This window comes from Peromyscus eremicus, chromosome 8a (assembly GCF_949786415.1).
Source record: "Peromyscus eremicus chromosome 8a, PerEre_H2_v1, whole genome shotgun sequence".
In the NCBI taxonomy this organism is placed as follows: domain Eukaryota; kingdom Metazoa; phylum Chordata; class Mammalia; order Rodentia; family Cricetidae; genus Peromyscus; species Peromyscus eremicus.
Genome location: NC_081423.1, coordinates 847,105 through 865,859, shown reverse-complemented (window position 1 = coordinate 865,859; position 18,755 = coordinate 847,105). Strand labels below are relative to the sequence as shown.

The window sequence follows — 18,755 nt, the reverse complement described above, 5'->3', positions numbered from 1 at the left end:
AACAAAAGTGATTATATTAATCCAAATAAACTCAAGAGCCAACTTTGAACTAAACTTGTTTTGCAAAAGTGCCAAAGAAACACTCAGTGAGCACATTTAAATAAAAACCTGACCTATTTATTTCCTGAATGAAGCAAAATGTGAAAAGCTGCCCTCCTGGACTGATGCTTTTAGTTGTTAGTCCTGCTAAGTCCCTATCTCCTTGTGAATTACTATTCAAGGGAGCCAAGATCCCAGAAGACAAGGCCGGGGGCATCTGCTTTTCCTTCTCATCCCACTTTGATCAGGTTTCAGAAAGCAGCCCAGAGTATTCTGAGACAGTCATCTCTGAGGATGGGTGATCTTAAGTCCTTGGGAAGGTGAAGTAAAAGGAATTTACACAAGATCTTTGTGCAATTCTAGATTTTAACAGAATTACAGGAATTTAAAATTTAAATATTGTTTGGTACAGATTTCTTAATTTCAGACTAACCGTATAATTAGGTCACAAACATGTGTGATTCCCTCATAAAGACTGTTGCTGGGTGGTGGTGGCACACACCTTTAATCCCAGCACTTAGGGGGCAGAGGCAGGTGGATCTCTGAGTTTGAGGCCAGCCTGGTCTACAGAGTGAGTTCCAGGACAGGCTCCAAAGTTACACAGAGAAACCCTGTCTCAAAAAAAAAAAAAAAAAAAAAAAAAAAAACAAGGGCTGGAGAGATGGCTCAGAGGCTAAGAGCACTGACTGCTCTTCCAGAGGTCCTGAGTTCAATTCCCAGCAACCACATGGTGGCTCACAACCATCTGTAATGGGATCTGGTGCCCTCTTCTGGCCTGTAGTCATACATGCTGTATACATAATAAATAAATCTAAAAAAAAAAAAAAAACAAAAAAAAACCAAAACAAAACAACAACAAAAAAACCCACACAACCAAAAAGACTGTTGTTCACTGGAACTGTCACAACTCAAATGAAATGTTATTACACTTAGGGAAAACCATTTTCTTTACTGGAGTTAAAAAACCTTAATTCAAAAGCACAGAAAATTATATACTATACCAAAATTTTGATGTGGTCCACTTTCTTCAAACTTTCTTGCAACCGTTGACTCTATAACAACACAAAAAAGTATACAACCTTACTAGACTGACATAATATATTAGCAGGTATCATGAGGGTCTTTGCAATACGCAAATAAGCACTTCAGACAAAGGCATCTCCAACTTGGTGATTAAGTTTAAGTTTGGGTCCCAATTTTTACAACTCAACATCTGCAAATATTTTTCAGTCTTTCACATGTAGGGCGAGCAAGTGAAGGCACATGGCATACCAAGCCATGAGGATGGATACAATTGCCATTACTATATAGTCTCAATCCAATACCTCTCATCACTGATATGAGAATCATTATAGTCCCTAACTCAGGGAGTAGAAGAACATGAATTCAGCATTGAGTATTGCATGTTGCAAAGCCCCTCAAGGAACCCCACTTGAAATTTGTTCTATTAGTGAAACTTACATTCGAGTGAAATTGTGGGCATCATATGAAATAATGCAAAGTGCTTCAAGGTGTTTGGCACTGAGTAGATGCTCAACAGCTGCCACATATGAAGAAAGAGGAGATGAGGAGGAGAGGGGAGTCATAAGAGACAGCTTTCTTTTATTGAGGATGCATGACACACAGTATGGACTATAAGGCATGAACATGCAGACATGCACATCTGCTAATGCTCCGCATAGTTTCACAGGTGCTCTAGGATAGTGAGTGAACAGCAGGTTGTCATTCAAACCCTTATGAACACTGGAGATTAACTACAGGTTTGGGTTGTAGGCAGGTTCCAGAGCTGTAGTAATCTCAAGGGCTTGATAGTTAATGTCATCATTATTTTCCTGTACTCCTAAAGCCAAGGGGAATTGAACCTCTCCCATAAGTGTTCAAACCTTCTCCTAATTTGACTAAGTTGCTATGGTAATAAAGGCTTTTATTTCCTAAGAACTAAATCATGATATGAGCTAACAGCATGATAAAAACACTTTTTAAAAAATGATTCATAAACACAAACCTTAAAATTAATTTTCAATGTAAAAAGGAACTAATCTATAAACCAAAGAATGAAATACTAATTTCTCTCAAGTAAAAAAATGACAGAAGAAAGTGCCAATATCCTGGGTTGGGGGAGAAACAGTGGAGTATTTGTTTGGGGTACTGAGACTAAACTCAGGGCCTTGCACATACCAAGTGTGTGGTCTACCGCTGACCTACAACCACAGCTGTTGTAGAATATTATTTTAAGGTGTGTTACTTTTGTTTATGTTACATTTGTTTAACTCTGTGAAGCTGAGTTACTGTGCCTGTTTAAAACACCTGATGGTCTAATAAAGAACTTGCCCATAGTGAGGCAGGAGAAAGGAAAGTCAGGGCTGGCAGGAAGAGAGGATATATAGAAGAACTCTGGCAGGAAAAAAAAAAAAAAAGAGATGGAAGAGTGAGGAGATCTAGCAGCCAGAGAGGGAGGAGGACTCCAGGGGTCAGCTACCCAGCTACACAGCAAGCCATGAAGTAAGAATAAGAATTATAGAAGTAAGAGAACAGAAAAAGCCCAGAGGTTAAATTTAAAGTTAAGGAAATAAGCCAAGCTAAGGCCAGGCATTCATATGAAGTAAGAATAAGCCTCTATGTGTGATTTATTTGGGAGCTGGGTGGTGCTCCCCCCCAAAAAGAGTAAAATACCAATAACAACACACAGCCCAAGAATATATTTAAAACAAAGATTTAAACCTATATAAATAATTTATGTGACCAGGCACTACTTAATAATTTAACATACATCAACTCAGTAAGTTCTTATAAGTAAATTACTATCTTATATTACAGGTGAGAAAAAAAGGTGTCAAAAGATGACATCATGCTTTTAAATTGGCACAGGGATCAATGTTCACACCACACAAATAAGATAGCCTCTCATGTAATCCAGGTGTTGTCAAACTTACTATATAGTGAGGCTGGTCTTGAACTCCTTCCTGATCTTCCTGACCCCACCTCATGAAAGCTGGGATTACAGTCATGCATAATCATATTTAAACCCAATCTCTTTTTCCTGCTGTCAAAGTTGGCCTTGAACGCTTAGTCTTCCCTGCCTCTGCCTGCTTTTTTTTTTTTTAAGAAATTTTTTATTCATTTTACATACCAACCACAGATCTCCCTCTCTTCCCTCCTCCCACCCCTCCAGCCTTTCCCCTCCCAACCCACCCCCCATTCCCTCCTACAAGAAGATAAGGCCTCCCCTGGGGAGTCAGCAGAGCCTGGTGCATTCAGTAGAGGCAGGTCCAAGCCTCTCCCCCTATATCAAGGCTGTGCAAGGTGTCCTACTATGCATAGGTAGTGGGCTTCAAAAAGCCAGTCATGCACCAGGGATGGATCCTGAGACTACTGCCAGGGGGCCCCTTAAGCAGATCAAGCTACACAACTGTCTCGCTTATACAGAGGGCCTACTCTAGTCCTGTGGAGGCTCCAGAGGTGTTGGTCTAAATTTCATGAGTTCCCACTAGTTTGGTTTGGTTGTCTCTGTAGGTTTCCCATCATGATCATGATGACCCTTGCTCATAGAATCCCTCTTCTCTCTCTGACTGGACTCCTGGAGCTCGGCATGGTGTTTGGCTGTGGATCTCTGCATCTGCTTCCATCAGTTACTGAGGAAAGGCTCTATGATGACAGGGTATTCACCGATCTGATAACTGGGGTAAGCCAGTTCATCCGCCTGCTTCTTTTTTTGTTGTTGTTTTTTGTTTTTTGTTTTTCGAGACAGGGTTTCTCTGTGTAGCTTTGCACCTCTCCTGGAACTAACTTGGTAGCCCAGGCTGGCCTCGAACTCACAGAGATCCTCCTGGCTCTGCCTCCCGAGTGCTGGGATTAAAGGCCTGCGCCACCACCGCCCGGCCGCCTGCTTCTTAAGTGTTTGGAAAACAGGGTTGAGCTACCACACCTAGCTTGACTTTTTTTTTAAGGGTAAGGTTCTCAATACGTTTGTTCAAAATTGCTATGCTGAAACCTAATATCCTAAACAATGATATTAACAGGTTCAGCCTTTGAAAGTGGTTAGTGCATGATGGTTGAGCCATCATGCACTAAAAAGAATTCACTAAAAAAGATTTGTGAACATGCTTATAAAAAGATGAAGGGATGCCGGGTGGTGGTTGTGGTGTACACCTTTAATTCCAGCACTAGGAGGCAGAGGCAGGTGGATCTCTGTGAGTTTGAGACTAGCCTAGTCTAAAAAGCCAGTTGCAGGGCAGCCATAGCTATTACCAGAGAAACCCTGTCTCAAAAGAACAAAACAAAACAAAATAAAATAAACAAGCAAACAAAAAACGGAGTGCTTTCCCTGTTTCCAGGTGAGAATACACAGATGGTACCATCTAAGGCCTTCACCAGACACCAAATCTGCTGACATCTTGACCTCAGATTTGAGCATCTACAAATAAAAGCAACATGGTTTTTGCTACTCACAAATTACCCAGTCCAACGTATTTTGTTTTAGCAGCCAAACAGATGACATTAACCTATAACAGAATTTATGTTTTTTCATAATCAGATTACCTCTAATACAAAGAGAGATTGGTCCCCAGAACCTTACAAATAGGAAACCCAAGCTACTGTATTAAAAATATCCATACCTGGGAGCTGGAGATGGCTCCGCAGTTAGGAACACTGGTTACTCTCCCAGAGGACCCAAGTTCAATTCCCAGTACCCAAATGATAGCTCACAACCATGAGATTCCAGTTCCAGGAGATCCAATGCCCTCTTCTGGCCTCAGGTCACCAGGCATGCACATGGTATACAGACACACATGCAGGTAAAATAATCATACACATAAAATAAAAAAAATCTTAAAAAAAAAAAAACAAAACCAAAAACCCATGCCCTCTAGCAGAGTTTAGAGCTTATGGTACTGAGAGCTTCTGGGAGAGGGAAAGTTCCTTTCTTTAAGGTATGGCTCTGGTAGGTCTAACACATTCTGTGAATGGCTACACACAAAGAGTATACTGGTAGTACTAATGGGACTTGATAAGTAAAAAAACAAAAAGAAAAGCAAAACAGACAGAGTAAGGTGGGTATGGAATGAATGGAATTTGCAAGAGTTGGGGGAGGCGAGTGAAAATACAATATATGAAATTCTAAAACCATTAATAAAAATACCATAAAAAACCCCATGCCACTTACATTGAATTTTCTTTTTTTCCTTCATTCCTTTTTTTTTTAATTGATTTTTATCTTTTTATTTTGAGACAAGGTCTCTCTATGTAGTCCTGGCTATTCTGGAACTTGCTATATAGGAACAGGCTAGCCTCAAACTCAAGAGATTCTTCTATCTCTGCCTCCCCAAATGCTGGGATTAAAGGTGTGGGCCTCTGAGTGGGTGAGACAGTTGATTGGCCTGATCTGTTTGGGAGGCATCCAGGCAGTGGCACCGGGTCCTGTGCTCATTGCATGAGTCGGCTGTTTGAAACCTGGGGCCTATGCAGGGTCGCTTGGCTCGGCCTGGGAGGAGGGGACTGGACCTACCTGGACTGAGTCCACCAGGTTGATCTCAGTCTGTGGGGAAGGCTTTGCCCTGGAGGAGATTGGAATGGGGGGCGGGCTGGGGGGAAGGTGAGGGGGGCGGGAGGGGGGAGAACAAGGGCATCTGTGCCTGTATGTAGAACTTAATTGTATTGCAAAATAAAAATTTAAAAAATAAATAAATAAATAAATAAATAAATAAATAAATAAATAAATAAATAAATAAATAAATAAAGGTGTGGGCCACCATACCAGGCCTCTACACTGAATTTTCAATTTTTATATTCCCTCTCTCTGGAAGACCAGTCAGTCAAGAGCAATATTTATGCATCTTCTCTTTTCTTGAAAGTCATTTTGTGACTGTTCTTATTCCAGGGTGACACTGGCATATTCCTTTTCATCTGGAAATAATGTTGGGTCAATGCCACCAGTCTCTCCCAGAACTCCAAAGAAAACACATATACATGAGGCACTTAGTTTGCTTGCTGATGAGATGGTACACCAAGGTGACAAGGTACTGGACACATATACCAAAAGGAAAAGATTTTCCTGTCACTGATTCTGTGGAGGAGTCTCTGCAACTCTTCTAATGTTCCAGTTTCTACTCACCAGCTGACAGGCATGCTTTATTCTTTCCACAATGCCATCCAGTCCCAAGTATTGTAAAGACAACCACAGCGGCAGGGCTCGGAGTTTGTCTGCAGGCTTATTTGATGTCAGACCAGCAACTAGTGTCTGAAAAAGACAAGAGAGGTGCACTGACCAGGGCTGCTGGAATGTCAGCACTAACTAGCAACTCTTCACTACATACTTGGAATGTATCAAATGCTATGCTGGATACCTGGCTTTCATTATCCATTTAGCCCTTCAACAACTAGTACCCTAGGTAAGCTTAGCTCAGAGACCCAGCTGTGCTCAAGGATTCACAGGTGAAGAGAGGCAGAGCTACTCCTGGTGAGAATCCAGATGGGGTATGTTCTAGAGCCACAGTTCTTAGCCATTTAGGAGGCAGCCTCTTGACAGGTCACTATGAGCATATTTGAAATTGTTGGCCATTTCCAACTAAGCAAGATATCAACTGTTTAAGCAATAATCATTAAACATTTACTTTGCATGTATCTATCGTTAACACATCTGCCAAAAAACACAATTTAGTGTTTAAACCAAAATATTAGGTTATAACCTGTACTAGAAAATGTAGGTCAGGGGTCTTAAATGGTAATTCTACTTTTGGGAATCTAATCTCTGGAAAGAATTTAATATGTAAAAGGATATTTATTGTCTTATTAACAAAAACTTGGCAACAACTTAAAAGTTCACAAATGATCATTATTAAGTAAATTGTGATCAAGCAACAGAAAGGAAATCACAGTCATAAAATGCCACACACACACACAAATAATCTTTCATATACATAAGGAAATACAGGCATAACTGAAAATATTTAAAGTATGGCTTCCTGGGCTAATGAGATGGCTCAACAGGTAAAGGCACTCATGTGAGTTTGATCACTAGAACCCATGGATAGGTGGAGGGACAGACTTTCACAAAGTCATCCTCTGACCTCCACATGTGTGTTGTGGTATGTGGACTTCCCATCACTACCTCCAATTTTTTTTTTTTTAAACACAGAGCCTATGTATCCCAGGTTGGCCTTGAACTCCTGATCCTCTTGGGTCCACCTTCCAAGTGCTAGGATAACAGGTATGCTCTACCACACCCATTTTATATGGTGCTAAGCATGGAATCCAGGGCTTTAGGCATGCTAGGCAAGCAGTCTACCAATGGAGCTCCAGCTCCAACAATTTTTTGTTTTTATTTTTGAGACAGGGTCTTACTATGTAGCCTAGGCTATACTAAAACTTGCTATGAAGCCCAAGATAGCCTTAAACTTGAGATTTTATTGCCTTAGCCTTACAGGTATGTGCCATTATGCCCACTTTAAAAAAAAATGGTATTGGAGGGTAAGAGCAAGGTACAATATGCATGCATGAAAATGCCATAATGAAACCCATTATTTTGTATATTTGCCAAAAAAAAGTAATTAAAAAAAGGTAACAGAAGTAGAATTAAGAAAAAAATTCCTTTATTTCTCTGAATTCTATCCTGTAAGGCAATTATGAATACCGTTCATTCCCTAGTGACAGTCAGCTCACCAAAGCAGGATCGTCATGTTTGTAGAGAGTCACTGCAGGGACAGCTGGTAAACCTAGCCATGGGCCAGGAGTCAGTGTCATGCTATCACATTTGGTTGCAGCCTACCAAAAAGAGAGTTTTGTTCATTAGGTGACCAAAGGACATGAAACACAGTCCCTCTTACAGTTGTGAAAACTATGGAAAGCCAGCATGGACTGAACAGACTAAGATCCTTCTTATCACCACCAAAATTCAATAAATCAACAACATACCAGCACAGACGAGGAGACATAACCTAGAGCCAATGTTGCCAGATTCACACTGGAAGAAAAAGCACCAGTCTAAGAACAAATTAGTTAATGTGACTTATTCCCTAAGCAGTACTCTACAAGAAAGAAAGAACCAACTGTGCTGTCATAAGGTGACATGTGACCATCTTCACCTATGTCTTTTGTTTCATTAGCATTTATTAAAGCAAAAGATGGGAACTACAGAAGTTCTAAAGAAAGCTTTAAAATGCACTTTTAATAAAAACATGCTTTGGGGGCTGTCCTTGCTTATTTAAGACAATGCACACACTATTCTGTATCTTTCATTGCCACTCTTCCTCAGTCACTGTTCTTTTTGTAGAGGAAAGATAAAAGGACCCTTATCATCTTGGACAATGTGATGACATGGGCACCTGGCTGCCCTGCACCTGCTCTCCCTAAAGATACTCCAGGGCCTTCTGTCAAACCACCCTATCACCTTTAACAAGCTATGACTCAGGTGGAGTCACTTACCCACATCAGGTGTCCAAAACACCTCAACCATCAGAGAACTCACGAAGCATGAAGCTGAAAAGGAGGCTAGGATTTCTGCGGTTACTTTTACCATAATAGAAAAAATCTCTCCAAGAGCCAAAACATAGGAAATCAAGCCAAGTGACCATGATTAGGGGAGAAGTGGAGAGGAATATATGGAATTCTGGTTGACACTGTGCTTAAAGCCAGTCCCAATACTGGTCTTTTCAGTTGTCCTTTTGCTTTAGCCAGTTTTGTCATCTGTAATCCAAGCCTTTAATGATAAATATCACTCGAGTGTTGGTCTGGGCGTCCACTCTCCATGAAGACCAACATGGAGCTAACCAACCTTACCATGTCCTTACCCTTCTACATGAAGCCAGATGTCATATTGCTCACAGAGCTCCTTCAAACGTCCAATCTTGTCTGTGTGTCCAACAGCTGCAGTTCCTAAAACAAAATAAACAGGAGCATTAAAAAGCAACCCAGTGCCTTCTGACTCTTTACAGTGAGGGAGCTTTCATGCACAGTTGTATAGCATCTCCACAAGACGGATGACTTAAAATCAATACGTGCAAGTTGGTTTGTGTAAGTTTTGAAGAATGTGCCTCCTTTATAAGTAATTTTGTACTGAAATTGTGTACTGGCTTTTAAATTCACTAGACCTGTTGAGTCATGGAAAACTGCCAAGTCTGCCATCAATACTACGGGACTGTCGATTTATGCCTGCATTCTATCAGCATTCTCTTTAAAAACTTCAAAGCTTTGTCCACAAGCATTTGTAACTATTTTCTCTTTCATATTATGTCTTGTCAGTGTGAACTATTTTACACTCACTATTCTAGGTATAGTACTTTTGTTGACATTTGCTCAAGATATCCTTGTTCATTGTTATCTCCACATCTTGAGCTATTCTGATATAGGTATCTCCTTTATAAAAAGAATATGTAACATGAGTTTGGGTTTTTACCACACAGGTTATTATAAAACATGTATTTTGAAGACTACTTAAACATACATCATCCCTCAGTAATTTGCAATATAGACTTCATTGAGCACACCCCTTTTCAGACAAAACTTAAGTAAAATATAGAGTCATGTATTCCCCTAAATGCCCTAAATTTTCAGTTAATAAAATCCCAACTAATAAGAACTTCTACATCCTCACCATGGCCTTAACAAACCCATCTTTAAAAAAAAAAAAAAAAAGGTAATGTAGGCTGGCAGTGTAGCTTACTTGGCAGAATGTTTGCCTAGCATACTGAGAACTCTATGTCAGATCCCCAGCACCACAAAAAGTAGGCATAGTGGCACATGCTTGTAATCCTAGCACTAAGACCAAAAGTTCAAGGTCATCCTTGGCTACCTGAATTAAAGGCCAGCATGAGATACATGAGACTTTTTAACTCAAAAAAGGGGTTAGGGAACTGGGGAGATAGTTAGGTAAAGTGCCTGTCTCACAAACAAAGTTTAGCTCAACTGAAGCACCCGGAAAGGACACTCCTGTGATGATTCACATTACATTTGAAATTTAGACTTTCTATGCTTGAGAGACCAAAAAGCAAAACATGCTTCTAACATGTAAGTCCCTAACTTTTACAGGCTATACTTTAGCAGCCCACATTCATTTCTCCCCCTGAGGCTGAAGACTGTTCTTAAATTACTGATCTTGTAAAATTTGCTGTTCTTTCGAAATAAAAGGTCATAAGGCTAACTGCTATTTCTGCTTTTGTAATCAAACTTGCTTACTCTGATCAAAAAGAGGACAACTGCAAAACATATATTTTAAAATTAAGACCCTGCCCACACATAGGCAGAATACATGTAATCTTGTGGGGTTTGCCTTTATAAACCCTGGACTGATATGGCTAGCTGCTGCATCTAGAGGGTGCTCTAGGCTGAAGTCCTGGTGTCATGAGCATCCAGCACCAGTATTTCTGTTTTGTTTTGGTTTTTTGAAACAAAATTTCTCTGTGTAGCCTTATTGTCTTGAAACTTGATCTGCAGACCAGGCCAGTCTTGAACTCACAGAGATCCTTGCCTCTGCCTCTCAAGTGCTATGATTAAAGGCATACACCACCACCATGCCCCAGCACCAGTATTTAATAAAACCTCTTATTAAAATTTATCCACAGTCATTGTGAATCTCTGTGTGACCAGACTAATAACAACTCCAACCTATTGAGCTGCCTGTAGGCTGTGCAGTCCGGGTCCCCAGCCTTGTAAGCTGTCCCCTATGTTGGGGTGGGCTTTGGTGATGCAGCTAACCCTAATAAAACTCAATGGTTTATCAAGTTGGACTTTGGTGGTGCCTGTATTTTGGTCTGTAGTTAGGATCCCTATCTGGGGTGAGTAGACATATGTGTCGTGTCTCCCCAGGAAAACTTTTGTCACACAACACCCTACCAGGAATGTATGTAGCTGCTTGATCCCTATCAGCATTAGGCACTTTTTGCCCCTGCAGTATGACTGGAGCCAGGGTCTCAGGCATAGCAGACAAACATTCCATCACTACACTACATCTCAAACTCACTGTGGTTTTATTTATTATTTTATTTTATATTTTGAGACTGTCTAGCCCTGAACTCACTATACAGCTTTAGACAACCCTGAACTTCACACTTCTTGTCCCCACCTCCAGAATGCTGGAATTACAGACATGTGCCACCCACATTTGGTTCACTTAGACTTATGGATCAAAGCCAGAGCTATGAACATACTAACATGTACTCTACCAACTCACTGAACTACATCCCACAACTTACTGTGGTTTCTCCATTCAGCCCAGACTGACCTTGAGTGTTGATCTTTAGGCTTTAGCCTCTGAAGTGCTGGGATTGCAAACTATGATCTAAGTATGTACAAAACATATGCAGCTGAACTGTATTGTTCTAATGATACTGATATTAAACATCTTTTCAAGTGTTTATATGCCCTTTGGTAAAGAATTCATCCAAATGCTGTTAATTTTAAAGCTGTCTATCACCTTACTGTAATGGGTCCCCACACCTTAGCACAACTGACTCCATGATGGATGTGCCATTCAGGCTCTAAAACACAGCATGTAGACAGCATCACCTGCCAAAACTTAAAGGCCTAATCCATCAAAGCCCATACGGTTCTGGGAAAGTCTCAAAATGTACTAACCTTACTTTTCAGCTTCTGTAGTTCTGCTTCTGGCTAACTATTCTTGTTAACTGAAGTATGTTAACTCAGAATATGTTTTTTAATGCTTAAAGGCTCACTCGGAGAAAGACTTAGTGCTACACTGGGATTCTGAATGTTGGAGCCCACCAAAAGTTCCTAGTGGCTTTACCCAGGACTGCATAAGAGGATGATTGGGTACCAGGTGTTTGGAAAGGTCTACACTTGGCTGTATCTAGCAAAGGGGAGGTCTTTTGCCCCTCCCCTTGGCATTGTTATAAAAAGCCCTTTTGAATAAAGTTCTGGGCCAGTGGATAAGGACCCAGGCCCACCCAAGGCTATACTGTGTTTCTATCTGTTTCTCTCCCCTCCATATTTCTATCTAAGTCTCTTATTCGTCACTCCTCAAGAGTCTCTGGGGTAAATAAATTTGGGAGCTGGTCTCCCACACCTGAACACCAGTGTAGTCAATGGCTGGCTAATAAAGATTTTCTATTGGCTTAAACCCATGTCTGAGCAGTCTTCTCTGGTGAATACCCCACAGCACTTACTACTGAATTGCAAAGTAACTTTACATATTTTAGATATAAGTCATTTGCTAGAAAAGTGTTTTGAAATACTTTTCCCAGCCTACTGCTTGCTTTTTATTTCTTTTGTCTTTTTTTGTTTTTTAAGACAGCGTTTCTCTGTGCCAACAGACTTGGCTATCCTGGAACTCATTTTGTAGACCAGGCTGGCCTGGAACTCAAAGAGATCCACTCATCTCTGCCTCCTGAGTGCAGTGCTGGGATTAAAGGCATGAGCCCCCACGCTGCTTTTCATTTCATAATAGGGCCTTTTGTTTTTGTTCTCTGTTTGAGATAGATTCTATTATGTAGCTCTAGCTGTCCTGGAACTTGTTATGTAAATAAGGCCAGCCTTAAACACAGAGAGATCTCCGGCCTCTGCACCTCTAGTACTGGAATTAAAGGCATGAGCCACCATACCAGCTCAAAAAGTCTTCTCAAACAGCAAAAGCTTCTTGTTGCTGGGGACTGAATCCAGAGCCTTGTACTTGCTAAGCACAAGCTGTACTGAGTGATATCCTAAATCAAGTTTTGCATTATTTTTTGGTTTTGTTTGAGGCAAGACCTCGCTATGTAGCCTTGGCTGGCCTGGAACTTGTTACACAGAGATTGTGACAAGATTTGTTTAGGGATAAATGACTTAGAGACAGAGCCTATAGTTCATTTGGGCCTTCTTAAACTTCTTATTTTTGCTAAATTTACTCATGTAGTTTTCTTAAAATTTTTTTTATTAACCTGTGTATAAACATGTGAGATGTGTATGGGGGTACACACATGCCATGGTCCCCATGTGGAAGCTAGAGGATAACTCTGAGGAGTTGGTTCTTTCTTTCCACCTTTCTATGAGTTTAGGGAATTGAAATCTGGTTGTCAGCTGTTACTGGCTGGTTTTGTGTGTCAACTTGACACAAGTTAGAGTCATCAGAGGAAGGAGCCTCACTTCAATAAATGCCTCATTGAGATCCAGCTATAAAGCATTTTCTCAATTAGCGATCAATGGGGATGGGCCCAGCCTATGGTAGGTGGTACTGGTGGTCCTGGGTTCTATAAGAAGGTGGACTGAGCAAGCCAGGGGAAGCAAGCCAGTAAGTAGCTTCTCTCCATGGCCTCTGTATTGGCTCCTGCCTCCAGGATCCTGCCCTGTTTGAGTTCCTGTCCTGACTTCCTTCAGTGGTGAACAGCAATGCTGAAGTGTGAGCCAAATCAACCCTTTCCTCCCCAGCTTGCCTTTTGGTTATGGAGTTTCTTTGAAGCAACAGAAACCCTAACTGAGACATCAGGTATACATTATCACGCAGTAAGCACCTTTCCCTGCCAACCTATATTGCTGGCCCATTTTTAGGCTTTTTGATGCTATTATAAAAGACATTTTAAATTCAATTTCTTATTTATTACATTTATTTTGTGTGTATGTGTGGGCAACAAAGTCAGGACAATTTACAGGATCCTGTTCTCTCTTTTCACCATGAGATGGAACTCAGGTCATTCGATTTGGTGGCAAGCATCTTTATCCACTAGCCATCTTGCTGGCCTTAAATTCAATTTCTAATTGTTTATTGCTAGATAAAAATCTAGAAACCTTATTAGGTTTACAAACCAGTTCCAGGAACAAAATTTTCTTTAGTTTCTTTAAGAGTGCCACTCCTTGATGAGGCGTGGTGTCTTATTTCTTTAACATCAGCCCTTAGAAGGCCAAGGCAGGATTACTATGAATTCCAGGCTACCCTGGGCTATAGAACTGAGACTCCATCCTGACAAAACACCACAAACAAGACCCTGTCTGTTAGGCCAAGTACTCAGTGCCCTTGTACATATGAGGTTATGATACCTACCAGCACTTGCAACAAGCAGCAAGGGCAGTCTTCCTCTTTCTATGTCATCTTTGATCAGTTTCTCAAGAAAGGCAATGTCCTAGGACCAACAAACAAACCACAGAAATGTGAGCCAATCAGTATAAAAGGTATAACACTGAAAAACTACAACTGTATTTGTGGTGTGTACACATGCACATGTGCTTGTGTACGGATACCAGAGCACATATGTGCCAAAGTCCACCTCAGGGTTGTTCCTCAAGAGCCATTTAGCTTGTTTTTTGAGACTGAGTATGTACTGACCTAGGTTCGTGGATTAACCTGACTCCACCTCCCCAGCAATAGGATTACAAGCATGAGCTACTATGCCTGGCCTGAATTCTGGCTGTTGTTGTTTGGAGACAGTGTCTCACCATGTAACTCTAGCTGGTCTGAAACTTGCTGTGTAGACCAGGCTGGCTTTGAACTCATGGAGATCCATCTGCCCTGCTGCTCAAGTGCTGGGATTAAGAGTGCTAGGGTGTGATGTGCCACCACACCTGGCTAAATTCCTTATTTTTAAACCCACAACTACATTATTAATGAATTTTTTCTGAAGTGAATTCTGGGGATTGAACTCAGGTCCTCATGTCTTCTCAAGAAGCACTTTACTAATTAAGCCATTTCCCCACCCACCCAGAAGGCTCATGTAGCCCAGGCTGGCCTTGAAGTCCTCACTCTGCTTCAACCTCCTCATGGTGTACACCATGTTTGGTTTTATGAGGTACTGTGGCTCAAACCAGGGCTCTATGCACGCTAGGAAGCACTCCACCTAAGATAATGCCCAGTGAAAAATTATGAATCGAAAAGCACAGATGCTCAAAATTAGTAACTCAAATAAGATTTTTTTTTCATGTTAGGATAGCTATTTACTCTTGAATTTCAGACTTAAAACATTAAAATCTATTCAGTCATATATATATATATATATATATATATATATATATATATATATATATATAAAGTATTTTAAAGCCACTGTATGCTACCTGGACAAAATGTACATTAGAAGCACTCAAAAAAAAAAAAAAAAAAAAAAAAAAAAAACATTTGTTTTCTTGTGATTTAGAGAATTTAGAGTTTTGAACTCTGTTTTCATTTTATTTGAGGCAAGGACTCACTGTATAGCCCTGTTGGCCTGGAACTTCCTATGTGAAAATTCACCTGCCTTTGACTCACTGGTGCTGGGATTAAAGGTATGTGCCACCACATCTAACTTGAATTCTTCTGTTTAAAAGACTACTCCTATAATATTAGTAAATGTTCATTTGAATGACATTTACAACCTTTTCATGAAGAGTCTTTTACCTTTCTTTGGTATCACTAAGTGATTTTTTTTTCCTATTATTAATATTAAATATTCCAAAGTATTCCTCCTACAGAAATTTCATAATATTTAAATTTTTATTCTGAACAATTTTTGCTTCCCATAATCATAGACAACAAAATAAGTTTTCTTTATAGGTTAATTAGAATAAGTAATAGAAATTAAAGTAAATGCACATTTGCAAGACCAATATTCCTAGTTTTAAACATTCGCATTTAAAGAAATACTTTCTCATTCCCATAGAAACATAAGAAAACTATTTTGAAAAGAGAAATGCAGAATCTTAGAGTTTATCCCTTTTCTTCTGCCTTCAGTATCAAGATGTTTATCTTTTGCATGTGTAAAAAATTATCATAACTCAACCTTAAGATTACATTGAAGGACTTCATTTCAAAATCTATCCATTCACATTATAGGAAGATCACAATTCTGAAGCTAGCCTGGGCATCCCAGGAAGATCTCAACAAATAAAAAAATAAAAGAAGATATGCCCACTCAAATCCAGATAGTAGTGATGGCTAGCTAAAACTCTGAGCTTGAAAAAATTTCTATGCTTACTTAGGATGAATGACAATGAAAGGGCTGGGGAGAGCACCTACTCAGCATACAAGGAGACCAAGTATCAAACAACCCCCTCCCACCACCCCAAAAGAAGCAGGTGATGAAGTAATACATGATTCCTTTAGAGCTACTCAGGCTAGCCTCCGTTTGAATACAAAAGTACACACTGTACCACAATGGGAAGACTGAAGCAATAAACGGGTAAGCTAATAACTATCTGGAAGCCAGCAAACAACATCAAATAAAAGACATGGTTTCAAAATGCAATTCTATATTACCACAGAAACCCCAAACCAAGAACTCACCATCTGATGCTGGGATCCAAACATAGTGTTACAGGGCACACGACACAAGCAGGGCAGGGGTAAGCCAAGCTGCAAGAGGAAATACCATTTACTTATGACTGAGAGAGACTGAGCAACGAAAACAAGCCACAAATTATTCTTTAAAAACAGAAATCTCAGTGAGGTATAATGGAATATGTCTGTTATCTTATTATTGATGCTGGAGATCACATGTGTGAAGTCAGCCTGGGCTACACAGTGAGACTCCTACCTTTAAGATAATAAACAAAACAAAACAAAAAACTCCCCTCAAGAATTCAAGTTTATAAATACATCATGTTAAAGGACATTTGGAAAGTTAGTCTCACTCCCAAAGGTGACTTAACAAATGATTTATAAGAGGACACAATCTAAACTTTTAAAAATGAGTCAAGTAACTACCTTTGATATATTCTAAAGATGCCAAAAAAAGTCTTTTCCAAACAAAGAAACTACATAAGCACCCTGCATTCTTTTTTTTTTTTTTTTTTTTTTGGTTTTTCGAGACAGGGTTTCTCTGTGTTGCTTTGTGTCTTTCCTGGAACTCACTTCGTAGCCCAGGCTGGCCTCGAACTCACAGAGATCCTACTGCCTCTGAATCCCGAGTGCTGGGATTAAAGGCGTGCGCCGCCGCCGCCGCCGCCGCCGCCGCCGCCGCCGCCGCCGCCGCCGCCACCACCCGGCAGCACCCTGCATTCTAAGGTGAGGAGGATGATTGGGATTCTTTCCCCAATTGTTCAGAGAACAGGGTCTTATTTATGGGTTCTCCTACCCTTATAAAGTAATAAATATGGATTAGAAGAAGTATATTGCTTAAAAGAAGCAAAGTCAATGCCATGGATGGAGAAAATTGTCAAATTAGCTTTACATTCTTAATGTTTAGTTTCCAAACACAGGGGTTTGTAGTTTTAGGAACTGTAAACAGGTATAGCACAGAGTGGTTCATTCACACATTACCTCTAGAAAGGACTTTTGTGGTACTTTTTCCTTTGGCAGTGCCAGAGATTGAACCCAGGGTTTATTCATGCTAGGCAATGCTGTGGAATGTTCTGTATGGCAAATGTGTTGCTCTGATTGGTTAGTAAATAAAACACTGATTGGCCAGTAGTCAGGCAGGAGGAAGTATAGGCGGGACAAGGAGGAGAAGAATTCTGGGAAGTGGAAGGCTGAGTCAGAGACACTGCCAGCCGCTGCCATGACAAACAGCATGTGAAGATGCTGGTAAGCCACGAGCCATGTGGCAAGGTATAGATTTATAAAAATGGATTAAGATATAAGAACAGTTAGCAAGAAGCCTGCCACGGCCATACAGTTTGTAAGCAATATAAGTCTCTGTGTTTACTTGGTTGGGTCCGAGCGGCTGTGAGACTGGCGGGTGACAAAGATTTGTCCTGACTGTGGGCAAGGCAGGAAAACTCTAGCTACAAGGCAAATGTTCTGCTACTGAGCTACACTTCATCCCTTACTTAAAGTATTAAAAAAACAAAGCAAAACAAAGATTCACTTCAAAAGCGAATCCTGAAATCCTAGCACTTGGGAGGCTGAAGAAAGAGGATGGCCAGTTCAGAGCCACCCTAAGCTACAAAATGAGTTTGATAACAGCCTGGGCTACACTGATGGTAAGATCTCATCTGAAAAAAATAAATTGGGTATGGTGGCTCACATTTGGTCAATCCTCCTGCCTTTACTTTCCAAGCTCTAGAATTACAGGTGTAGCACCAACAAGCCCAGTCAGACTCTGTCTTAAAAAGAGCTAAGGTAGAGGCATGGGTGAGTACAAGAAGAAGAGAACTTGACTTGCATGGAAACACTTGGGGTTCAATTCACAGTATCACCAACAAAATGAAAACAAACATCTTAAGATGCCTCCTGTAAGCTACCAATCTATCACTGTTATCGGTTACATATATAGCCTTCTGAACATTTTGTAGCTATACTATAAATACATGATTTTAATAAATCTGGTTTTCTAGGCATAAAAACTTGAAAGACCACTAAAACATGATATACTCCTGTTATAAAAGCAACTAAGCCCAAAGAACCATGTAAGTGCATCTACATCCCTTCTGATAGAGTATAGGACAAAATAAAGTACTCTTTGTCTCTGGGTACTCAAAACCACTGAAATGTATCTATTACACATCATTTCTAAATTCAATAACTTTTTTTTTTATTTCTTTGTGTAGTCCTGGATGTCCTGGAACTCACTCTGTAGACCAGGCTGGCCTTGAACTCACAGAGATCTGCCTGCCTCTGCGTCCAGATTGCTGGGATTAAAGGTGTGTGCTACCACTGCCGGGTTAATAACATTTATTTTGAGATATAGCAACACTATGCAGTCTAAGCTGGTGGAATTTTTCTTTTCTTTTCTTTTTTCTTTTTTAATTTTTTGTATTGGTGGGGCATATGCCACAGTAGTCAGAGGACAACTTTAGAGAGTCAATTCTCTCCTTTTCCTTGCTGAAGCAACATCTCTTTTCTGGTTTGTGTCATGCTACATACTCCAAGATAATTGGCCTGTGAG

General features: G+C 40.3%; 1 protein-coding gene across 2 annotated transcripts in view; it reads right to left on the bottom strand.

Annotated features, from left to right (window-relative positions):
- Positions 1 to 18,755, bottom strand: part of Pdxdc1 (pyridoxal dependent decarboxylase domain containing 1) — a 60,171-nt gene that overhangs the window by 17,670 nt on the left and 23,746 nt on the right. For both annotated transcript variants that reach the window (XM_059269951.1, XM_059269952.1), the window contains exons 7-13: positions 16,214 to 16,282; positions 14,003 to 14,081; positions 8,826 to 8,910; positions 7,951 to 7,999; positions 7,699 to 7,800; positions 6,152 to 6,277; positions 1,041 to 1,091 (exon numbers count right to left, since the gene is read on the bottom strand). In XM_059269951.1, coding sequence (XP_059125934.1) covers positions 1,041 to 1,091; positions 6,152 to 6,277; positions 7,699 to 7,800; positions 7,951 to 7,999; positions 8,826 to 8,910; positions 14,003 to 14,081; positions 16,214 to 16,282 — 561 coding nt within the window. The remainder of the gene's footprint in view (positions 1 to 1,040; positions 1,092 to 6,151; positions 6,278 to 7,698; positions 7,801 to 7,950; positions 8,000 to 8,825; positions 8,911 to 14,002; positions 14,082 to 16,213; positions 16,283 to 18,755) is intronic.